The 25,592-nt window shown below is 44.4% G+C and overlaps 1 protein-coding gene across 1 annotated transcript; it reads right to left on the bottom strand.

Moving 5' to 3' along the window:
• Nucleotides 1–329: 329 nt before the first annotated feature.
• PDIA6 (protein disulfide isomerase family A member 6) lies at nucleotides 330–17,653 on the bottom strand. The gene is made up of 13 exons (XM_080909092.1): nucleotides 17,582–17,653; nucleotides 14,360–14,501; nucleotides 10,692–10,749; nucleotides 10,147–10,273; nucleotides 7,275–7,381; nucleotides 6,049–6,179; nucleotides 5,697–5,811; nucleotides 4,878–5,018; nucleotides 4,148–4,232; nucleotides 3,975–4,047; nucleotides 3,553–3,711; nucleotides 1,442–1,538; nucleotides 330–789 (listed from the first exon to the last, which is right to left on the bottom strand). The coding sequence occupies exons 1-13, from the start codon at nucleotides 17,613–17,615 to the stop codon at nucleotides 721–723; spliced, it is 1,338 nt and encodes a 445-aa protein (XP_080765218.1). The 5' UTR covers nucleotides 17,616–17,653; the 3' UTR covers nucleotides 330–720.
• Between the last annotated feature and the right edge of the window lie 7,939 nt (nucleotides 17,654–25,592).

Below are 25,592 nucleotides of genomic sequence, written 5' to 3'. Positions count from 1 at the left end.
ACATTAACTCTAAACTTCTCTCAAGTGTTTTACATGAAGTTACAGGGTTGCCTGTAACTTGGCAACCCACTAGGTTTTTAATGGGAGATTACCGAGAGCACACTGAAAACCTGAGCCTAACAGTCACCAGTGACACTGAAGACAGACTTTGGGGCATAAAATGCTGTTCTCCCTTGGTACCAAGTTTTCTACACAGAACCACATCCTTGCCAAAAGGTCTGGATTTCCACTTACAGCCGTTTCTACAGGGAGTTGGGGATGTGAGTCATTAGGTCATAGGGCTAGTAGTTTTCAGGCTAAACCTCAGACTCTGGTTTTATGATGTGCTACTAATTTCATACATTTATCAGCATTGTCCAAAATATCATTTTATTCTTTAATGGAAAAAGCCATTAATATTCAAACAAAGGAATCACATTTTAAAAACCCTATACATAAGAAACAGCCTCCAAGAACATTCAAGCAGCAGTCAGGAGGGAAAAATATTTCAATAGCCCAGTTTTCTTCAAAATATGCCAGAGAATACAATCCAATTCACTGCTACAATTCATAGAATTCTTCAGTGTTTTCTTGAGACGCTGAGGTTCACTGGTGGCAGTTTCCAGTGGCCAGCAAGTGCTGCTCAGAAAGATCAGCGGCAGACAGCTGACCAGAAGAACGTTCACTGCTGGAAAACTGCTCGCTCCCAAGGAAAGACATTTGAAGGCTGGGCTGTAGCCCTCACAACTCATCCTTCTCCAGGTCATCAAGCTCCACATCACTGAGGTCAATGTCATCCTCCACAGGAAGCTAGGACACAAAGTCATGGTTAAAGCCTTAGATGACTAAAGGCTTCAGTAGAAAAGCAAATTCCAGGGGATTCCACATTCAGCCTGGCTCTTGCACCAATTCTAACCCCATGGGAATTCAGAGATCCAACCACCTGACTCCCACAGCTGACTGTACCTCACCCAGGCTTTCTGTTTAAAATAGGGCTTTGTTCTTTGGCTCAGTCTAGTCTGGTCTCAGACTCAGCCTTACCAGTGTCATATGTGCAATTACAGACATGATGCCAAGTTCAATTGACCTTTAAACTTTGATTTCTTATAAAATTTATGTGTGAGTGTTTTGCCTGCATGCATGTCTGTGCACCATGTGTGTTCAATACCCTAGAAGACTAGAAGAGAACATTGGGCCCCCACCAGGTCTGAAGTTACACAGATTTTTTAAGCCATTATGTGGGTGCTGGGAATTGAACTCTGGCCCTACTAAAACAGTATCCAGAGTTCTTAACCACAGTTCTAAATTGTGATTTTAGTAGAACATTCTTTCTAAAAGTGAAAGGTGAGGAGTATGCTGATAATGCCCCAGGCTGGACAGTAGGAGCGCAGCCCTTGGTCTGATGGGGACTTGGTTCCCAGAGATGCACAAACCGGGGAGAAAGCCCCTCAAAGCCACTCACCTCACCATCCTTGCCATCCCAGGGCTCCCTGGGAGTGATGGTAGGGAAGGAACCACCCCCTACCGGTGCTGTGGAGCCACGCCCGAAAGACAGTTCCCTTGGGAAGAAATACCAAACACACATTTAGATATAAAGAATGAATGAGCAAACTGTGAAAAGAAAATGCATCTTTAAAGAACAGAGGACTATTGCCTACTACACAGATATGGAGATGTGAAGATATTGCCCCTCGATGTAGTAGACATCCTGAAGAGCCTTTTCAACCACTGGTAACACCACAGTCAGGAGTGATGCTTCTCAGGCTCCTCACTGATAAAGCCAGCACTAAGTTTAAAGCCAAATTCCTAAACTAGGAAAGTGTTGTAAAATGAGAACATATTATCTAAGTTCATTCTGAGGAAAAGCTGCCCATGACCCTTGCCTCTAAGCCCATGTGCTTGAAGAGACATCACTAATGAGTTGAATGGTTTCGACCTACCCAGCCTGGTGCTAGGTGAATGTTGGTGTACAAAGCAGCTTAACAGTGAGACACAAAAGTCTATCCAAAAAAAGATATAATCTGGCTACTAGAAAACCAAAAATACTATCAGTAAGAAGATACAGTCTATCTAACCCAAAAAAAGTACAGGGTGACAGCAAGAGGAAGCCATGAATTGATGAGGTATCAAGTGCACTGGTAAGGTATCAATCTGCATACAGATTATTCTATATGCAGAACCTCCTGATCATCAGAGTCCTCTAGTAACTCACTAACTTCATTACCACTGAGAGAGCATGAATGAGGAGGGTCATTTTGTCTTCTAATGGCTCTGTGACTGTAAGTAGGCAAGCTGTTCTTGTTTTTTATAGTCTTACATAGCTCAGGCTGGTTTTTTACCAACTGCTGGATTACAGGCACCACCATTTCCAGCTCCAGTTGTGTTTCTGAAAGCTGGCTTGTGGAATATTTTTGTTTGTGGTGGTTTTGAGACTACTGTAGCCCAGGCTGATCCAACTGCCTTCACCTCCTGAGTATCCAGACAACAGTCTAAAAGCTGTGGTTTACAATGGGTCCTTTAGTTTCATACTAAAAAGTAATTTGCTGGGTGGTGGTGCATGCCTTTGATCACAGCACTCCAGAGACCAGAGGCAAGCAGATCTGAGTTCCAGGACGCCAGGGCTATACAGAGAAACCCTGTCTCCAAACAAAACAACCAACCAAACCAAACCAAACAAACTAGGGGCTGGAGAGATGGCTCGGTGATTAGGAGATCCTGAGTTCAATTCCCAGCAACCACATAGTGGCTCACAACCATCTGCAATGGTATCCGATGCCCTCTTCTGGTGTGTCTGAAGACAGCTAACAAAACAAAACAAGATAGAAACAAAAATAATCCTAAAATATTACTTTGGGTTTCATTTAATCCATGTTTGAGGAAAATATACACTCTCATTTCATGTTTTACTAATGTTAGAGGACTTACAGAAAAGTTCTTAATGCAACATCCCTCAGTGTTGGTAATCATGGTGCAGTGTGACTTACAGTCTACTTGGTCTTAAAAACAACAGCCTCAGTGTGGTCCCTGGTCCAGGCACACTATAGGACAGTGTGTTAATGCACAGAGGCAGCCCTAACCTTTTGTATCAAACAGTTCCGAACTCTCAAGTATCCTTTGTGCCACGTATCTTTCCCATGGCCGCTGAGAAATGAACAGGGAAGAAAGCGGGAATAGGGAAACCCTATCTCTTAGGCAATGCCGTGTAATTGCCCAAGTACCGATGGAGTCGGAGGAAGAGGTCAACAGAGGGCAGATGAAGAGCTAGCTCTGTACACTGGCTTTGAAAACCCACTATGTGAGCCCACAGCAGGAGGATCACATACAGTTACCAAGAACATGGCAAGGGTGGGAATGGGTGAGACATGGCTGCCCTGAGTATGTCCAAAACTTTGTGAGAGTTCCAATGAGGCGGGAATATGTGCAATATGACGAACAGAATCACCACGCACACGGACAGTTACTGCCACAGGAAAGAGTAATGATTTAAAAGCTCATCCTTCCTGACTTACATGTAACAATGAAAACCAATAAAGCTCAACAGAAAAAACAATAAACAACTGAAAAAGAAGTTACCTGAGAAACTCATTGATGCCTTGTTCACTGAAAGACCCTTTGAGAAGAGCGAATTTCATCTTGCGTGCATTGATGGCTGCCATGGCAGGGTACCCGAACCCACCGATCCCGAGCGCGTTCTCCAGTTCATACTGGGCTCCAGCTTCTGTCCACAGCCACCTGGGGAAGCAGACTGGCTTTAGGGTAAGGATGCCCTTTGCACTAGATTAAAATTACATTTTAACCTTCAGAAAGCAGAGTTGCATGGGGTGTGCTCAGATCCCACGAGAGTGTCCACTTGCATTTTCCTTCCCATGTCACACCCCAGTCTCGGGGCTGGTGAGCGGCGAGCAGACAAATACAGGCACAAGCTACAGACAGCACTCACGGCAGTCATGAGGCCTGCCCCGTTTCTCAGAGGTGACTTGGGCTTCAGAACTCACCCCCACATTTTCTTTTTGTACTTGTCAGCCAGTTTCAGAAGAACTTCCAAGTAAGAGTTTCTGCCTGCAGCTCCTGGGTTACAATAAAATATTTGAAGGTGAAATAACATGCGCTCACTTAGGAAGTACTTTAAGTACGGCAGTGACAGCAATGATAAAGAGCCTGTGCTCACCCGTGTCCAGGATGTGAGGCAGCACGGCCACCACACAGAGCTGGTGCTCCTCACATGTCTTCTTGGCTATGTCTTCATTGATTATCTGCACAGAAGACAAGGGCAGTTGGAAAGTTGTGCAACCTAACACTCAGACTCCTTCCACACGATGCCTCCTAGTACAGATACGTCAGCTAGAACTGGGTAGAACAAAGTGCCACTTCATTCCTAAGCCACCTAGCAGTCTCAGTAATTACAGTGCCCTGACCCAGCCCGATGTGCCATGGCTGAATACATGGGCCATGTAACTGTGCACGGCTATTTACAGTTTAAGGCTCTTGGCTGTCTGCTTCTCCAAGTCTCTGAAGACGAGAATGATTTTCCCCTTTGGTGCTGCTGTAAGAACTGAAACCATCTGTATAAACACCAGGGCAGAGCTGCGGCCATACCAGGTGCTCCAACAGCTCAAGTATGTCTGAATCCACTCTTACTTTTAATCAGCTTAGGTTAGCTTCAGCTCATAGTGTAATGCCAGGGAGTTATGAAAAGGAGTAATTTTAAAAAGGAGTCAATTACCGGGACTGCATGCTGAAAATCTTAGGCCTTGAGGGGTTAATTGCTGTGAATTTAAGGCTAGCCTGGGCTACACTGTCTAAAAAGGAAAGAGTTCATTTGAACAAGGGGTTCACTGCTGCAGTAGCTGCCATCAGCTGACCAGAAGCTTCCTCACTACTTGGGGGAAGTACTTTACCTCAAGCAGCTCTGGAGGTGGAGCATTATCAGAGAACAAATCAAGGGCCCTTGATACTATGTCAGATCTCGTCCGTCCACCATCATAATCCACAGGAGACTCGCCTTTCTGAAATATCTTGATTGTAGGGAATCCTTTAATCTATCAGAGTTCAACAATCAGAATATTTAAAATGAAAATTTGAATAAAAAAGATCAAAAAACAAACAAAATAAAACAAAAAACCAAAACTAAACCCTATAATCTTTATGGTTTCTAAAACCACTTCATAGACATTTCAGTATCACAAAAGTATGCTCCAGCCAAGCATGGTGACATCTGTAATTCCAATTATTTGGGAGGCTAAAGCATGCCCACAAGTTGGAGGCCACTCTGGGCAACTTACTGAAACACTCTGTCAAAAATAGGTATGTAAGGGTAGGGACCATAGCTCAGTGGTAGATCACTTTGCCTAGTGTACACCAGCCATGGCTTAAATCACCAAAACGGGGGTGGCTGGGTGGGGGTGGAGGAAAAGTGATCCCAGCTGGAAGCACAGTCAGAGGTTCACTAATTGTGTTGTTCAGGCAAACCCTGTTCAGGCTCTGTGTATAAATAATACAATGTATGTATTCCAGAACAAAAGGGTCAACTTAAAAAGCCTTGTGAGTGCTGGTGAATGAACCCACAAGTCCAGAGTTCTAAACCTGACAGTGAGGGATACCACCTCTTCACCTACAAAATAGTCAGACATTTCCCTGCCTACTTTGAAGGGAGGCCAGGAGCCAAGTAGCTGTTAAAAATCTTATTTCTCAAAGTAATGAGCTGTAAACACACTCACCCCATACCGGCTGGTCAGAACCTGATTCACGGTGGCGTCCACAGCTGCCAGTTTCACTTTTCCCTTCGTTTGCTCCTTTACCTCTGTGGCTGCAGCAGCCCATTCTGGCTCCAAGCTGCAGAAACAGCAAATTCATAGCACAGGTCCTCACACTGAGCTGCAGAGCCTGATCCTTGTTTCATGTCACAATTCAAACATGTCATGCTGGCTTCCCCAAAGGGATGATGCTAGCCTTTGCAACTATCCCAAGTATGCTATCACTACTCCAAGTCTGGACACCAGCCAGCCTCCTGGTTATATCTGGAAACAGTACAGCTCTCACTGAACGAGCGGCTCAGTAGAAGGCACTTACTTTTTGCAGTGTCCACACCATGGAGCATAAAACTCAACCATCCAAACATCTTCACTGTCAAGGACATTCTTATCAAAGGTGTCATCCGTCAGCTCTACCACGTCCTTCTTACTTGAACTATCACCTCTGCCCTGTCACAGCAACATGACAAACATGAACACCACTCCTAATACAAGTACAGACAAAACAATCATTTCACAAAGTAATCAAGTTTTTGATTTCTTCATCAGCAAAGAAAATCATTGTTCAATGATTGCACAGGAAGCTTGATAACCGTCTTAAACAATTCCTGGTACATTCATACAACAGAAGATCTGCACCTGCTATTTTCCATAGCTTAAACTGTTCTTTCATCTCCTTTCTCAGGCTGTATATAAGACAGGCAAACACTCTGCCACGAACCCTTAGACCTAAATTTTCCTCAGCGAAACCTACAGTACCGTTCACTCAGCTGTGCTGTGTCGTCTGCCACCTGGTTAACTGCCTTGGCAGGGGCAAGAAAACAGGGTCACCACTGGATGGTGCCGAGACTATCTCAAGCTAGTTTTTCTGGCCTCTTGAGGGGGTGGAGAGCATTTCTAAGGATGCATCAGTATTATAGTCAAGCCTCACACTTTATACAAAATCATGAAAACAGCAATCCCTAACACAGGAACTTCTGTCTCTTCCTCTTTATCCAACATAATGTCCCACGTGTTTCAGACTCACTGCTACAGACACAGGCCAAGAGTTCGTGCAGAGGCAATCTGGAAAGTGAGTCCATGACTCTCCTCTTGGAACTATGAAGGTCATGAGATCTCAGAGCCTGCTGCCCTTGGCATGGAGCTTCTTCAGTCTCTGTAGCTTCAGTTCTCCATTCTAGCCCAGGGCCCACGATACCTATCTGGGAACCTCATTATCAGACTGTAGCAAGATGTTCTGGGACTGAGTAGGTACTGCCCTGTAAGGATGCCAATGAACAGGCTGGGTGGTTGATTTTTTTCTCTGAGATCTGGTAAACCACTCTTTTAATAATATTTTAATAAAAAGTTTACCAATTTATAATATCGGGGGAACTGGACAGGAATTGTTCACTCCTACAATTCTAGAATTTGGCAGGCAAAAGTAGAATTAGGAGTTTCAGGTTATCCAAGGCTAGCCTAGGTTCCATGAAACCCTCTATAAGGAATACACATGCATTCAGGCAGAAAGCAAGACACCCTGAGATTGGTATTGTACAGCCTTACCTGCTTTCCAGAACTGTACCCACCACTTCGCCCACCAAGACGATCCTTCACGAGCTGGCGCAAGGCACTGAGGGCGGCGTCAACAATGGCTTCTCCAGTTCTGCCACCTGTGGGACAGCAGAGGACGGGGAGGTGAAGGGGCCTCTCTGAGGCCTGTGAAGACTCGGAACTGTCAGATGCAACTGGAGGCAATTATGTGTCACATGCACTCACTGCAGCACGTTCTATTTTAGTTTACTGTCACTAACGTGAACAAGATCTTTCTGTTCTCGGCCTGGAAAACAACATCTTCTAAGAAAATGTCATGTTTACTGCAAACAACATAGATACAAAAGAGAAGCTTAATTTCTAATCAGAAAAACAGGAAAAAAAAATCTCCAAATACATGGGGAAAAGGCGATAACCCTTTTTCTAAGCCTGTGTAGAAGAGTAAACATGAGACATCTCTGAAGCCAAGTCACAAGAAAACTTTCATGGCCTCTTCTTTTTTGCTTTTAGTTTAGCTAGCTGTGAAGAGCAACTCAATCCTAAGTGACAACCTCATTAATACTCAGTAAGCAGCTAGGGCTACATGGGACCCTAGCCCACAAAAACAAAACAAACCTCAACTATACAAGAGCACAGAAAGTATGGAAGTCTACCCCAAACTACAGGCTTGGACCCCAGGGCTAGTAACTGCCTAGAGGAGCAGGACAATGTATGCCTTGAAGCCATCTTCAAAGGCCAAGGTCTAATGGATTTTTCAACATCACATTAGAAGGAAAACACTACAGGAGCCACCCTGATCCGTGATTCCCATTGTCTATGGTTTACTCAACCATAGTCCAAAAATATGGTTTGTCTTAACTTTCAAGTGAGACCACAGTCACTGACTTTTAGTACTCTATTTTACTGTTAACTGCTGTTAATCTCCTACTGCCTAATTTATAGATAGGAAAGTCTACGCAAATTTTTTTTGGTCAGGTATCTACTAGGAGTCTTAGACCAAGTATACAGAGGGAGCATTCATCATAAAGTGCTCAGGTAACTGAAGGGCCAGACTCAGTATGAGAGCAGTCTCGCACTCTTAATGCAAACAGCTCTATATCGGAGCCAGTCCTTGTCCCACCGAAACACAGCTCATCTAGGGAAGGAGTTTCCCACTGTGCACCAGTGTTGACCTGATCTTCCTATAAAGGACCATAAGCATTCAAGTACTCTCCAGCTTTGAGGCTATACTGCCTCCTGCTGTCACTCAGCCCTGCTATTCTGTGCAAAAGCAACCTTGCCATCTACAAAGCTACATACAGGTCCAGCCGGGTCCCAAACACCTTATCAAGGGCAGGTGAGATGGTTCAGCAGGTGAAGGTGCTTGGCATCAAGTCTGACAACCCAAGTTTAATTTCTGAGACCCACATAGTAGAAAGTTAGAACTCCTGAAACTGGTCCTATGACCTTCATGTGAGCACTGAAGTCCATATATGCCACCAATAAATACATGCAATAAAACAACCTTATTTATAAGTAAATTTGGCAGCAGAAGAATGCTCTAAGCATTCCATTTTTGTCAAACAGCAAAACTATGACCAATTATCATTCCAAAGGAAAAGGGCAGGATGTTTACTCTGGAAAACAGCATTAGTCATTTCACAGGTCTTTGCAGTTTGAACATCTAGAAGAATGATGCACCCAAGGCTTTATCTCCAAGGATTTTGCCTCCCAAGTATGGAGATTTACCAAGCAGACTGTATCTATTACCAGGTATGTGTCTTCTATCCTTTGCATGTACTATTTTTTAAATTTATTTATTTTATTTATATGAGTACACTGGTGTGTCTTCAGATACACCAGAAGAAGGCGTCAGGTCACATTACAGATGGCTGTGGGCCACCATGCGGTTGCTGGGATTTGAACTCAGGACCTCTAGAAGACAGTCAGCGCTCTTAACCGCTGAGCCATCTCTCCAGCCCTGAATGCACTATTTTAATTACATTTCCGGTAGCCTGGAACAGGCGTTACCACCCTGCTCACAGAAAAAGAAGCAAGGCTGAACAGTAAGTGTTGTGTGGACGGGAGGCCCGAGCATGGAGAGGTGAGGCAGTCATGGCAGTCCGCTGCCTTGAGTTGACTTCAGAGCCTTCGGCCTCCTCAGCCTGTGTGTAACTGTGATTCTCCTGCTCAGCCCATAAAATGTCTGTTCACATAAGCAACAGTCAGGCAAACTCACCATAAAGATTATGCTCAACATTTTCATTAGGACCACAATTTGTCCCAATTCAACAACTCTGACTAGATATTGTTTGTGTGTATGTAGCTAATGACCAATGGAGGACCTCAAATGTGCTGAGCACAAGCTTACCACTCAGCCACATAGCTCTGTGATGCTTTAAGAAGAGCAGAGTGACTGAGACAACATTTGTTACCCAGAGTTCAAGGCCAGCACTCTCCTCTAGCTGCCTCCGTGACTCCTACCAGACATCCACTCACTATCTTGCACGATCTTGCATCTCTAGAACAGGGAGAATTGAATACCTATTGCCAATAGTTTATGACACTAATCACAGTTTCATAGTCAACTGCATATGCACACAAGGCATAAAGATTATGGGCCAAACAGTGCATGTTTTGCCAGAGCCTAGTCTTACAGTAAAGAGAGAAAAACAGATCGTCCATCAAATATTAAACAGCTGTAATGAAAAAGGCAGGGAGGTAAAAAAGTGTGGGTCTCCACTACACTCAATAATTCAAGCACACTCACCTTTACCTACAAGCTAATGCTCAAGAGGTACTAAGTACTCTATGCCATTACAGAAAGCAATGTTAAGATACTGCAAGTGCCAGGCTGTTTTAGAAGGTAATGCTGACAGGGGAATGGAGTAGGAAGAATGCTTACCCTGGTAATCTTCTGGTTTGTTTTTGTTAGCTCCAAATATCTTGATGGTAGGAAATCCCTGGACACCATACTGACCTCCCAGGGACTGATGTTTATCTGCATCTACTGCACCGACTTTAACTACATCCTGAGGAAATACAGAAGGATTAACCTCCTTTTCCTATTACTACAACCTCATCAGACTCAAGAAGACAGGTAAAGGGCTGAGTGAAATTGTAAGGACCACTCAGACTTTAGCCTCAGAAAGAGTAAGTTGTACGTTGTGTGCAGGGCAAGTCTAGTCAGGGGAGAAACTGTAGAGGACTGGATATTAAAGCCTTCAGAACCAGCAAGGCTAAGATAATTATATAATTTAGCTTGGAAACAGACGGAAGAAAACCAGACAACAGAAGCAGTAACATCTGCCCCACCCCCTTCCCCAGCAAGGTATTTGGCAACACAACCAGCACACAGGACTTTTATTATGCAAATTACCCCCAAGGGTAAACTAAACCATCTCCAAATTTAAGCATCCACAGGTGACAGAGACCCTCTCAGTGACTCACTTTCAATGCAGTTGCTGCTTTCTTCCATTCTGGTGTTAACCTCTGGCAATGACCACACCTTTAGAAAGACAAAACACAAAGGCAATGTTAAACCCTTTGACCTTCAGTTCATAAAATAGCTACCACGGTCTCCCCAGAAGAATGCTCTGCGGCTGGGGGCCTGCAAGGAAGACAAACACCAAACTGCCCAATGACTATAGGACACTGGCTTTTCATCAACCTAATAAAAGCTCTAGTAAACCATTATCATTAAATAAACTCCATCTCTTGTCCACTCCTGAAACAGGCCTATAGAACACAGGGGGAATGCCTTTGTTTTCAGGCACTAATACTGTAAAACAACTACCAAACAGAACTACTCTAAGTCAGGCAGGGCAGCTCTCCTGGCATTTGAGTGGAAGAGGCAGGGACTTCTTCAAGGCCAAGCATACTCTATGACAGAAACAGCAACCCACTTCTATTGTTCAATAAGGCCATGGGCAACTGTGCAGTTCATTCTCACTGCTGTATAATGTCCACTGTATGCAGACAGGACAGTTTACCTGTAGGCAGTATGTGCAGATTCTAAAAAAGTTTTACTAGTCTCTTCTACATGGGTCTCTAAAGACCCACCTTCACTTTCACAAACGACATCACTGGACCTATGTAAAGCTGAGGACAAGCCTTCACTATCTTCACTCTATAAATGATAAAACAGATAGGCAAATGATTTGATTCCAATGCTGGTCAGCCTGTGTCCACTGCCTTTTTGAATGGAGCCATTGCCTCATCATGTTCCCACATAAACAACATGTCATGTGGTCACTAATCTCCAGAGGGATCTGAACTCAGTCCCAACATTTTAAGCAAGATTATTTTTGGGCAATCCCTTGAATTGGTGCTTTGACATACTTATATATGCTTTGTTGTTTAGGTGAGACACTTACAATCCAGAAGTCAAATTTCACAAGGCTTAGTTATCTTAGGGAGACTCAAACTGTTAGAGCAGACACACCCCTTCAGTCTGATGTTAGGCACTACACAAAGACCATAAAACCACAAAAAATTGAATCCATTTTGGCTAAGCTGTAATAGAAAACTTAGGAGTTCTTTCTAGTATAAATGTAAACATCCCACAGTTGATGAAATTACTACTTAATGGCTGCCATGAATAAAAACCATAGCTATTCTTATCATAAATGATCATTAAAATTGCTGCAGACATTCTAGTATCTTAATGTGCACAACAACTTTAGAACCACACAGCGTTAGACTTACTGATGCCTCATGGTATCTGTTACTCTAGAGAACAAATACAAGTGAAGTGTCCATAATGCTGAAATTTTAATACCTGATGTAGCTCAAGCCTAGTATGCACTGCAGAGTAAAACCAAGCAAAACCACCCAAGCATGGAACCTTCTGAGCACTTTGGGGTTTTCATTTTTAGATTAGAGTTGTTCAATGAGTAAAATCTGTGTAAATATTTCAAACTCTGAGAAACTCCAAACACCTCTGGCCCCAAGCATTCTGGATAGGAGATATCAATTTGTACTCTATCATGCATGCTCTGTCTCCGTTCTTTTATTCTTTTTCAAGTCTCATACAGTCCAGAGGTTGATGAACTTCTGATCACCTTGCCTAAACCTCCCAAGTGTTTTGTGTTTTAATTCTTTTTTGAGAAAAGGCTGTGATATGTAGCCCTGGAACACTGACAGCACTCCCACCTCTGCCTCTGGAGTGCTAGAACATGGCCTGTGCTATGATGCCCAACTCTATATGTTCTGCTCAACATCTAAAGCCTTCACTCTATGAAGGAATCCAACGTTCTCACTATGGTGTCAAGAATACAAACATAAGGGCTGGAGAGATGGCTCAGTGGTTAAGAGCACTGACTGCTCTTCCAGAGGTTCTGAGTTCAAATCTGTAATGCGACCTGATGCCCACTTCTGATGTGTCTGAAGACAGCTACAGTGTACTTATATATAATAAATACATACATAAAAAGTCAATGTTCTCACTAGACATCTCTTACTTAGACTACTATGCATAAACCTACTGGCATAATCATTACCCACTACAACCAGAACCTGCCTTTAAAAATCACACCGTCAGGTGAAGTTTCACAGGGAAACTGCACTGTAGCTCTCAGAAACAAATCAACTACCCATAATACAAGAGGTAAGAGGCTGAATGTGAAAAACACCTCACAGAGCCAATTATTAGCAGCCCGTACAAGTAGTTATTTGCCTGAACTAATGTAGATGGGCTAAGCACAAAAACCAGCAACTGGATTTAAAAGCATAGCACCTTTATAAGATAGTCAAAGCATTAAAAAGAGCCAAATTCGAAATATGTTGGCATGAATGTTTGACACCACACCTCCACTTTCTACACTGGCCCTTAAATAATCTGCTGAGCAGCAGTACTAAGTTGCCAGAGCTATTACAGAATCCACCAAAGAATCCTCATCAGGCACATCCTAACATACCTGCTCAGACCACATCAGGCACATCCTAACACACCTGCTCAGAATTCAAAATTGAATGGTAGACTTTCATGTGAGCCCAGGTCATGTAGCACAGGTCTGTGATGCCAGCAATTTGGTAGGTTGAGTGAAAGGAACAAATTTAAGGCTTCCCTAAAATTTGGAAGTGAGTTCAAGGCCAGCCTAGGTAACCTGGTAAGAACCTGCCTAAAAATTAAACAAAGTTCATGTCATAGCCTGTGGTAGTTCAAATGAGATACCCCTCTCCCCTAGTTTCAGGCACTAAAATACTCAGTCCCCAGTGGGTGGCGCTGTTTGGACCAGCTTAGGAGGTGCAGCCTTGATGAAGTGTATCACTGAGGCAGGCTTTGAGAGTTTAGACTATTTCTAGTTGGCTCTTTCTGTTGCTCTAGTACCATGTCTTTTGTCTGCTGCCTCTAAGTCTCTGGGGCTGCAAGTCTACATAAAAGCTGCTTGGCCATGGTATTTTACCACAACAATAAAAAGGTAACTAAGAACATAACATCACTTTCTAAAGCTTACAAGATGCTGTTCACTTTTGAGAGTCCAAATCCCGCGTTACCTCATTTTTAGAGGTATGCGGTTTGCAGATAACTTCTCTCAGGGATCTTACAGTCAGTCTGTTGCTTGACAACAACCCTGACACGGTTCACATAGTTTCCACTCAACATTTCATCAAATGCTTCAGCTAATGAATAATGTAACACTGTTTACTATTTACGGAAACAGTATATTTACAGACTACATGTATGAAAGCCCCATGTCTCCTTCCACTACATGGGTCCCCAGGATTAAACTCAGGCCTCTATGCATGGCAGCACTTTACCCACTCAGACACCTTGCCAGACCACCCCACAACTGATGTTCCCCATGGTTTTCAGGAGACCTGACATGTGTAAGCCAGTCTCCTATTCTCTATTTCTACAACTATTTGAATATAGTGGTACAGTTCTCAGGAACATAAATTCTAGGCCAGCCTGGGCTATACAGTGGAGCTCCAGACCAACCTAGAACACATAGAACATTCATGTGCAGGCCTGGTGCTGCACACCTTTAATCCGAGCACTCTAGAGCACACTTTACGGCCAGCCTGGTCTACAGTTAAGTTCCAGGTCAGCCAGTTAGTGATCCTGTCTCAAAAAAAAAAGTCTTTAAAAAGCGTAACTATTTTATAATACATACCATGGAGCATAAAATTCTACAAGCCACAGACTATTACTCTGAATAACTTCTCTGTTGAAATTTGATGGTGTTAATTCGATGACATCATCACTAGAGGAATACAGACCGCTGACTGCTAGAAAGAAGGTACTGGACACCAGACCTGGACAAAAGACAAAAACACAGCAGTGATAGCACAAGGATCTTGCCCAACAAAAGCCCTTAGAGAAGGACAGCCAGGACCTGCCTCCCACTCTTTTGTTTTTCCTGTTGCAGTGCTGAGCATGATGGGGCTGGAGCTCAAAATCATTACAGCTGCTGCTTTTAATTCCAAATAAAATCACTTGATTCTTCACAGTTAGCTAGAATCTAGGAACCATCCTCATTTTTTTTTTTTTTTTGGAAATAAGGAAGAAAATGCCCATGTATACTCAATACATCAAGCGGCAGAGTATCTCTCTAACTTCTGTTTCCAAATTGTTGATTCAGTATATCTTGACACGAATAAACAGGTACATTACATTGTATTCAATTGAATCCATTTTTTTTAAAGATGTGATGGCTCAGTGAACAAAATGACTTGCTAGGCAAGCATTAGCATCCATGTATCCTTAGTGTCCACATGAAGAGCTGAGCATGGCTTTCTATGTCTGAAACACCACTGTGGAGGAGAGAGGCAGCGGTAGGAGGATCCTGAAAGCTTGCTGGCCAGCCAGCAGAGCTGAAAAGTGAGTTTTTAGTTGAGTTACAGACCCTCCCTCAAGGGAATAAGGTAGAAGAAGACACTCAACATGTTCCTTTGGCCTCTGCAGGTTCAGGCGTATACACCTCTACACTCAAGAGAATGTGCCACATATGCCCGACCAATCTCATACAAATACAAAGATGTAACAGAAGAACTATTGAGAAAGGGGAATGAGACCAGAGACGGAGGGAACAAGAATGGGTAATGTGTTGCATGTAGTGAATATAGTCAAAGTACATTACGTACATGCATGAAAGTATCCCAAGGAAATCTACTATTCTGTACAGCGAGTATATGCTAATGTAAACTGCACTCGACGACCAAAAGGCAGAACAGGGAAGGCTGAAGCTGCTACTGCATTTAATGACAAAGCTGTCTGTGAGCACCTGAGCTGATATGATAATGAAAATAAGCAGCAGTGGAGGGCAGAGCAGACGTGGAGGGAATTAGCCCAGAGAACATGGACAACTGTTTAAATGAGTTTCATTATGAAGAAGTGGAAAGAGCAAGTCTGTGTGGATATGTATGCATATGGGAAAGGCTGAGGACACTGAGGATCTGAACAAATAGCCCCGAGTCAGGAGCTCGGCAAGCCTTCCATCTATTTCACTAAGTGGGACAGAATGAGTATGGTCTGATGCTTGCTCAGCCAGTGGGGCTGTTCCCTCAAACTACTATCCCCTATGAAAGCCATCGGCCACATGTGGTTACCCCAAACCGAGAGCTTCTCCAATGGTAAGGAAGCATGTTGGTTCCAAACACTTGAAGAAAAATAGAAACATTTTTATTAACACTTTCATACTGATTGAGTGCTGAAATCACAATGGGTTGAGTACACAAGTGTGGCTTAAAGACAGGATGTGTGTGGAGCAGCATGCACTGAGACCATCTCACCACCGTGTCAAAGCCACAAATAGGGGCATCTAGCTCATCCTTAGGGATATAATCTGATGACGTTGCCATCATAAATGCAATTATTATGTAAACTTAATTCAAAGCCCCGTTATCTGTTCTGCTTTGCCTTTATTTGTGGCTCCTAGAAAACTTAGGATATCACAGAGTTTGCATTGTATTTCTATTGGATGGTGATACTCAGTAAAGGGAATAAGAGAGCTTGCCTCCAGAGTGCTGAAATTAAAGACATGTACTACTACGCCTGGTAAGTTTATCTTGTTTATGAAATTGTTATGAATTCATAATTGCTGAATACACTGAGTCTTGTGAAAATTCAAAGATGGAAAAAAATCTGAAGTTATGGACACTTTGTAAGTAAAGTCATTATGGGGCTGTCACCTCCCACATAACCTTGTTGCCAGCACGGAGCCTCCATCCCTGTGGATGCCTACAGAGAACATGCGTGCTCCGCTCCCCTGCTGCCCTGACGGGAGAGGAGAAGCAGAACCACCCAACCCTGCCTCAGTCTACCAACCGATGGCTCTAAGATGACCTCACAGGGTTAGGAAGGAGCAAACACACTGCTCCTTGCACTTGTGTGTGTGTGTGTGTTTTATTATGGCTGAAAAGGTCAATGTTGACCCATCAAATCCTGCTTCTAGAATTCACATGGCCACTCTACACAGTGGTATTGCACACCACCGGGGTAAAAAGAACCCCCAGGGTCCACAGTCTATGTGTGCAGATGGTTTTGCCATCTGTGGCTTCCCATTCAATCTCTCTAGCAGTTAAGGGTGTTATAAATTCACACCAGTAACATTTCTGCCTGGCACCCGCCAGCAGCAGGGTGGCCAAAAGAGGCTGACTACCTTATTAAAATAATGAGTTAATTGATAGAATAACTCTTTCACAGACACTCACTGGAAAACTAAAGATTAAACCTTTCCCTCTCGTCTGCTCTCTACTGTAACCCACAAAGTAGTATTTTTTTTTCTTGCCTACTCTCTTTAAATACATACTATAGCTCACGGGGCGAACACGGTTGAAAATAACTGGCAGAGGGGTGAGAAAATATGCTCCGGGTCTCAACCAGTAAACGGAGGGAGAGGGAGTGCAGGGACCACCGCCCTCTCCTACTTTCTAGCCAGGTTCGGCTGAGTTAACTAATGTCAGAAACTACAGGCCATTTACAATGCCAGCCGGGAAACGAAGGGAACCCTTAAATTTGCCCACCGAGTCACTAAACATCATTCCTGGACACCTGGGTGGACGTCCAATGGTATTTTAAGTGTCCAGGAGCTGTGAAGCCTCGCTCAGAGAGCACTGCCCACTTCTAAGACACCTTCGGGATTGGCCTCTGCTACCTGCCTCTAAAAGTGAAGGCTGAGCTGGACCGGTGGCGGACTGCACTCGAGGGGAACAGAGGCTGCAAGTATCTGACTCCCCGGGCCTCCTGTAGAGGGCCCGACCTGGCCTCTCCCACCCAGCTCGCCCCAAAGTCTCCAGGCTGGCTCGGCATCCCGGTCCTCCACTCGGGACTGCTTCGTGGCCCCGGCCCCTCAGGCTACTCCTCCGCCCGGCTTCCCACCCAGGCCCGCGCTTACCGAGCACCAGGCGAGCCATGATGAACACCCGCATTCGGTCCGCGCCGCCGCCGCCTCCGCTCTGCCGCGCCCACGTCCCGCCCTCAGCTTCTAGCAGGCGGTGCGCCGGCGCGCAGAGGCGGGCCGGAAGGGCTCGCCACCCCGTGGCCGCCAATCATTGGTCTCTGTGGACTTCGCTCATGTGCACGGCCAATTGAAAGCGGCCGGGTAGAGGTTACCGGTTTGGTTTTTTTTTTCCCGTGGGGGCGGGGAAGAGCGGTGGAGCAGGACGGGGCGGGGCGAGGATGGGCGGGGAATGAATGGGGCGGGGTCAGAGGACCTCAGGCCCTCTCCCTGCGGGTACCCTTTTCCCCCTAGTTCTTTCTGGGTTAACTGAAAAAGCAAAACAAAACAAAAAAACCAGGGCTAAGGGTTATTCATTCTTCCAGGCCCTCACTCTCTTTCCTTTTGGCCTCTCTCGTGGCCCCTTCCAGCCCTCACACCTTGACCTGTCTCTTCATGTCGGGAGAATAGTCCCAGGTCTTCAGTGTATTTGAGACCTTATTTATTCTTTTGTACGCGAACTCAGTATTCAATGAAAATGATTTGCCAAACTTATTCTGTAAATAGCATCGTTCCAAACTTCTTTATTTTGTTAAATTGATTGCAAAATCTTGTTCACTCATGTGACCCCTAGACCCTCAGAGTTTAAACAGCAGGGTTCGTTGGGTTTGGCTCTGGGCGCGAGGGATAAAATGTATTGCTTTGCAATATTTATAAAGGTGTTTAAGGCTAATAGAGTAAGACACAATGAAAAAGTAATGGCAGGGGATGCCTCCCTGTTGGTGAGAGTGCTTGACTAACATGCATGAAGCCCTGGATTGGATCCCTGGGCACCACAGAAACACAGCATGGTGACTATGCTGGCTAGTTTTCTAGCAACTTGGCTCAAGCTAGAACCTCAATTGAGGAAAAAAAAAAAAAAAAAAAAAAAACAAAAAACAAACAAACTTCTACATGATCCAACAGGAGGACATTTTCTCAACTAGTGATTGATAGGGCAGGGTCCAGGCCATTGTGGGTGGTGCCATCCCTGGGCTGGTAGGCCTGGGTTCTATAAGTAAACAGGCTGAGCAAACCAGGAGGAGCAAGTCAGTAAGTAACATCCCTCCATGGCCTCTGCATCAGTTCCTGGTGTGTTTGTCTTCCTGCCCTGACTTCCTTGAATAATAAACATGGAAGCATAAACCAAATAAGCCCCTTCCTCCTCAAGTTACTTTGGTTATGGTTTTCATCACAACTATAGGAACTCTACCTAAGACAGTGACACACCTGCAGTCCCAGTGCTAAAGATAGGGAAGCAAGAGAATCAAAAGTTCAAGGCCAGCTTTGGCTACATGGTGAGTCTGTGGGCCAGCCTGGCCTACATGAGATCCTGTCTAAATTTTTTAATTGCTACTAAACATTTTAATCGGAATAGTAAAATCATTCTCTCAGATGTTTGGAGTGGCTGTGAACACTCTTTGTTACTCCCGGGGGTTTGTTTTTGCTGCTTCCTTGTAGTACTGAATGACCACAACAATGCTCAGCCTGGCCAGAGCTCTCATGGGCAAAGGGCTCCAGGAGAGGTGGTACACAGCTGGAAGGTGTAGCCCTAGAAGTGCCTTTGGAGAAACTGGCAGGCAACCCCCAAGGAGCAAGAGAACCATGAGGCTAACTCTTTCAAGTCATAGGCAAGCTTTTCTATCCACAGCAGGCACACTGCTTATTTGGGGGACAGGAAGTCCCTCTGGTTAGCTCCACCTTTGCCAGCCAGTGATCACAGAGCTATGTGTGGAGTCAGAGCAGAGGCATGAGGTCTGTGGAGAGACATCACTGGGCCAGTGTGTTCTCCTGGAAGGCCCTGAGGTGAAATGCTATTTGTTTTTCTGATGCTTGCCTCAGCTTTCTAAGTTTCCCCCTGAAATCTGCAGTTCTGGAGAACTAAATTCCTGTGAGATCCTTTCTCTTGGGATGTAAGAACTGGGAATGAAATCTTGTCTTCATCCAGATGTGGGAATTTAATTCTGATCACCTGCAGGGAGTCCCCTCATCTCTTAGTCCCTAACCCAGCCTCCTCCTCACACGGACCACCAGGCTTCCAGAACTCACATTCTGAAGCTACTAGCTGGCTCTACCTCTCAGGCCTGCTCAAAAACAGTCCGGTTAGTGTTAATACTTCTGGTGCATTTCATGGACCCATGAGGTCTCCATCTTATCTGTCACAGAGTAAGGCGGATGTGGAACTTCCCATGAAGCATACTGTACACAGAGACTGGCTTGCAAATGCGTACCAGGATAAGTATGATCTAATTCCCTGTCATTAAAAGCAAAGCATATATTAATAGTCTATGCTGGTTAGTTTTTGTCAACTCAACACCAACCAGAGTTACCAGGGAAGAGGGAACTTCAATTTAAAAAATTGCTTTTATCAGTGTATAAAAGCCAGTGGGTATGTCTGCAAAGGCATTTTCCCCTTTTTAATTGTTAATGCTTAGAGGAGGGGCCAGCCTTCCCTGGGTTGGTGGTCCTAGATTATATAAGAAAGATAGCTGAACATGAGCTAGGAGTAAGCCAGAAGACAGAGTTCCTTTGTGGTCTCTGCTTCAGTTCCTGCTTTCAGCTTCCTGCCTCTGTGTCTCTAGAGGATGGACTGCAACCTGTAACCCAAGTTAACCTTTCTCTTACAAGTTGCTTTTGGTTAGTGTTTTGTGTTTTATCACAACAGGGATAAAAACAGCAAACAAACAAAACCCTAAGACAGCCTGACTGCTGGGCCCTGTTGGAGGCATAACCACTGCCAGGGAGCACGCAGCCTACACAGAGGCCAAGGAGACAAAGGCACATTATATTGCTGTGTTCCTTGGGTTCTGATTCAGTGAAGACCCTGGTACCATGGAACCCAGAATTAATCTCTTTCTTGTTTGCTTCCTCCCCGTGGTAAAATGTAGTACATACAATTTACTGCTTTGGGTTTTTTCACAGTGCTGAGGTTCAGACCCTAAGACCTCACACATGCGAGCAAGTCCTCTCTGCCTTGGAGCCACACCCTCAGCCCCACTCACAATATAGCCATCATCCATCATCGGTATCCCTGCCCAGAGTTTTCATTGTCCCAAACAAAATTCTGACTACAAGAACTTCCTATTTACCCCTCATCCCTGGTCATCATACTTTCCATTTTTAAAAATTTGCTTAATGTAAATGCTTCATACAGGCTGGATCAATTCTGTCCTTTTATGGTCTGGCCTACTTTCTATATCCGACACGGCATATGTATGCTGCCATACATGTTTTCAAAGTCTCTCCATATTGTAGTATGTGTTAGAATTTCATTTCTCTCTAAGGTGGAATAGTTTTCCATTGCAGAGATGCACCATGTTTTCTTTACCCATTCCTTAGACATTTGGGAGCTTTTCCCCTTTCAGTGTTAAGATCCCTATGGTTACTGATGGTGAAGTATCTTCAGTTCTTAGGGAATATAACTAGGAATACCCTTGCCCGCTCCTATGGTAATTCTGTGACTTACATTAGAGACATTGTTACAATGTTTTTCATAGGAGCCGCTATACTTGATACTGCTGCTGGCAACTTATAATTTGTATCCTGCCTTAATTACATCATCTTGATAGAATTCAGGTGTGTGACCTCTAAGCGGATTGAGAGCCAGTGTGCAGCTGGGATGTGGATGTCCTTCCTCATCAACATGAGATCAGTAGTACTCTGACAGGGACTACTCCATCTACAAGCCCCATGATGCCCTATGGAGCTGAGTGGAAGCTGGGCTATGAGAGATACGGTAAATGGGAGAGAAACCAGCTTTCATAGAAATAAGCCAGCAAAGTTTGGCTCTGTAGTAATGTAGCAAACCCCAATCCATCCTGACTATTGTAGCATCTGAGCTTTGAGGCTCTGGGATACCAGATGCATTCCCCACCCCACCCTAACCCTGTTCCTTTTTTTTTTTTTTTCCTTAAGTGTAAAAGAGATGTGGTCATTCCTTCTCACTAGAATCGATTCTTTCACTCAGCACAGATTTCCTGAATGCCTACTGTGCACTGCAACTGTGTTCTGCACCACGAGCTTGGCTTCATGGGCTTTACAAATAAGACAAATAGAGATGCAGAACTGCATAAGTAGCATGAAACGTTGGAAAACTGTTTTCTATTGCGAATATTCATTCATAGATATCGGCTGATAAATGTTGTTTATAGTACTGTTTATTGTCTGGGTCCATTGGAATCAGAGACTTAATCCCTTGTAAACTCTATTAAAGATTTCTGTAAGAATTTCACTCTTTCCTCATGTGATACCTTCTGTACTGTTCAATAATGACAGAGAGTGAATACATTCATACCTGCACTCAACTTACTTTTTCTACTTATAGTTTAGGATTTTTCCATATAGGGAATGGTGCTACCCAAAGTGGGCATGCTTTCCTACCTTAAAGAACACAATCAAGATAATTCTCCCAGACATGCCCCCAGACTGCCTTGATCCAGACAATACCTCACTGAGACTCTCTTCTCAGGGGATTTTAGGTTGTGTCAGTTTGATAGTTCTCCCAATCACAGAGGGAGACAAGAAGGGATTCGTGGGTGAGGGGCTTTTTTTGTACCTGTAGTCAAAGCCTCTTCTATATTTCAACTTTCAAATGTAAAGGTTTTATTTAAGAAGAACCTGATCATTCTCAGTTATAGCCAAGTATTAGTAAAAACTTTTGATTTCTTTCATGTTTTCCAAAGCATCTAGATCCATACCTATTGTGTTGCAGAACAGCTAATGTGTCTTCTTCTATGATCCAGCTACTTCTGTCATAATTTAATGTAAGCCATTTGCTGCAATGGTCACTGTGGTGGTTTGAATATGCTTGGTCCAGGGAGTGGCTCTATCAGGAGGTGTAGCTTTGTTGGAGTAGGTGTGAACTTGTTGGAGGAAGTGTGTTGCTGTGTAGGTGGGCTTTGAGACCCTCCTCCTAGCCACATGGGAGACAATCTTCTCCTGTCTGCCTTTGGATCAAGATGCAGAATTTTTAGGACCTCTAGACCACAGCTGCCTGGACGCTGCCATGTTTCTGCCTTGATGATAATGGACTGAACCTCTGAACCAGCAACCCAGCCCCAACTAAATGTCCTTTATATGAAGAGTTGCTTTGATCACTGTGTCTTCACAACAGTGGAAACTCTTAAACAAAGACAGTCATTTATCAATGGCTCCAGGCTGAGGATTTGCACATGTTTTCCTACACCGTGTGTGTTTGGGAGGCATTGCCAGAGCTGGGTCTCTTAAGCTGGAATGCAAACAGTCTGTCACGCATGATGTATCTCTTTGCTAATGGCCTGTGGACGGGCAGAAAGATTGTGTTTCTGGGCCTCTTGCCACTGCTCTCTGCCAGCCTGTTGTCGATGGGTTAGGAAAGCCACCCAAGTGCCCATCAACAGAGACACATAGAGTATGGACCTTTGAGTTGCTGAATTTGCTGACCAAGTGTGGTGGTTTGAATAAGAATGGCCCCTATAGGCTCACATATTTGAACACCTGGTCACCAGGGAGTGGCATTTATTTGAAGGGATTAGGAGGTATGGCCTTGTTGGAGGAGGGGTGTCACTGGGAGTGCACTTCAAAAGCGCAAGCTAAGCTCAGTGCCATTCTCCCTTCCTGCTGCCTGTAGACCAGGATGTAGAACTATCACTGACTTCTCCAGCACCATGTCTGCCTGTGTGTTTTCCTGCTTCCTGCCATGATGATAATGGACTGAACCTCTGCGTGTGTAAGCCAGCCCCGGCTAAATGCTGTCCTCTATAAGAGTCGCTGTAGTTATGGTGTGATCTTCACAGCAAAGAACACTGAATAGGTCTTCCACTATGGAAAGCCCTTGAAGAAGGGTGACAAGGGACAGGCCACCACCTCAAGACTCTACTCCTTTCCTGTGTGCAGGATCCCTATCCATTCTGGCCCTAAAGAGTCAACAGGCTCATTGGCCTCAGTTTCCATAGCTGCCAAATAAATATTGTAATAATTGCATCATATCTGTGAGGCTGTTAACAAGCTTGAAATGGTTCATGGACCAAATCTCATTGATTGCAATGCCCTCTGGAATAATCGCAGAGTCTGAGCTAAAAGGATTTAAAAAAAAAAAAAAAAAGCAATATTCCGTTTCTCAAAGTTGTATGGGTGTGTCTTAGTTAGGGTTTCCACTGCTGTGAAGAGACACCATGACCAAGGCAACTCTTATAAACAACAACATTTAATTGGGGCCGGCTACCTTACAGTGTTAGAGGTTCAGTCCACTATCATCATGGTGGGAAGCATGGCAGCATGCAGGTAAACATGGTGCTGGAGGAGCAGAGAGTTCTACATCTTGATCCTCAGGCAGCAAGAAGGAGACTTTCTTCTGCACTGGGCAGAGCTTGAGCATAGGAGACCTCAAAACCCACCTACATGGTGACACACTTCTTCCAGTAAGGCCACACCTTTCAATAATGCCACTCCCTATGGCCAAAAACTCAAACACATGAATCTACGGGGAGTCAAACCTATCTAAACCAGCACAGGGTGTGTGTGTGTGTGTGTGTGTGTGTGTGTGTGTGTGTGTGTGTGTGTGTATGTGTGTGTATGTGTGTGTGTGTACATGTGTTCCTATGTACCAGTACCCACAGGGAAACAGGCTACCTTTTTTGCTCTCCATTTTCCTCTTCCTCTATTACTCTTCATATTGCTTCCTTGAGATAGAATCTCCCACTAACCCTGGAGCCCACAGTTTTTCCAGCTATGCTGGCTGTCCAGAGAGTACCAGTGGTCCTCCTGTCTCTGACCACTTTTTTTCCCCATCACTGGGATTACAAGTACATCCAGCTCTGCTCAGCTTTTCACAAGATCAGATTCTCATGCTTTAATAGCAAGATGTTCTTACCTAGTGAGCCACTTCTCTAGTCTCTTGACCTTGTTTTTATGAAAAAAATCTGCTTTTAAATAAAGACTTTGTTTATAATGGAATTTTTGCACTGTTTCCCCCCTGCCCTCCCTTCCTTCCACCTCTCTTCCTTCCTTTTCTTTCTTCCTTTCAGTATTCTGAGATAGGGTCTGGCTAAGAAGCCTAGGCTATCCTCAAACTAAACTGGTGATTCTCCTGCCTCATGCTTTCTAGTGATGGGATTACAAGTATAAACTATCAGGTTTGATGTGGGGGTTTTTTTTTTTGTTGTTGTTTGTTTGTTTGTTTGTTTTGTTTTTAGTATTTATGTGTTATTTTTCTTTAAAAAATGTGTATGTGTATGTGCGTGTGTGTGTATGTGTGCCTGTGCATGTGTGTGTGCCTGTGCATGTGTATGTGTGTGTATGTGTGCATGTGTATGTGTGTGTATGTGTGTATGTGTGCATGTGTATGTGTGTGTTGTATGTGTGCATGTGTATGTGTGTGTGTGTGCATGTGTATGTGTGTGTATGTGTGCATGTGTATGTGTGTGTGTGTGCATGTGTATGTGCGTGTGTGTATGTGTGCATGTGTATGTATGTGTGTGCTCGAGTGTGCATTGGTTAATATTGTTAGTTGACAGGATCTAGACTCACATAGACACATGTCTGGGCATGTCTGTGAAGGAGTTTCTAGATTGGGTTACATGAGGGAGAAGACCCACCTTTGCCATGGGCAGCACCATCCTCTGAGGTTGGGATAAAGACCAGAATCAAGCTGAGCACCCGCATCTGTTCTCTACTCCCGACTGTAGATGCAGCTCAGCCCATTGCTGCGCATGCCTGCTGTCCTGCCTTTCCTGCCATGGACTGTGCCCTCAAACCGTGAGCCAAAATAAACCCTCCTTTACCCAGTTGCCGTTGTCACAGCACCAAGTAAAATAATCAACACACCCCCTTTTGGAGGGCACCAAAGACAGTGGTTCTTCTACGGTGCATAACTGTGCCTCTTGGCCAAGCAGCCAGCACTCCAGTTCTCTGAGCACTCGAGCGCGCGCACACACACACACACACACACACA

The sequence above is a fragment of the Micromys minutus genome, assembly GCF_963924665.1.
Source record: "Micromys minutus genome assembly, chromosome: 1".
NCBI classification, from domain to species: Eukaryota; Metazoa; Chordata; class Mammalia; order Rodentia; family Muridae; genus Micromys; species Micromys minutus.
Note: the sequence above shows the minus strand (reverse complement) of the source record. Positions and strands in the feature narration are given on the sequence as shown.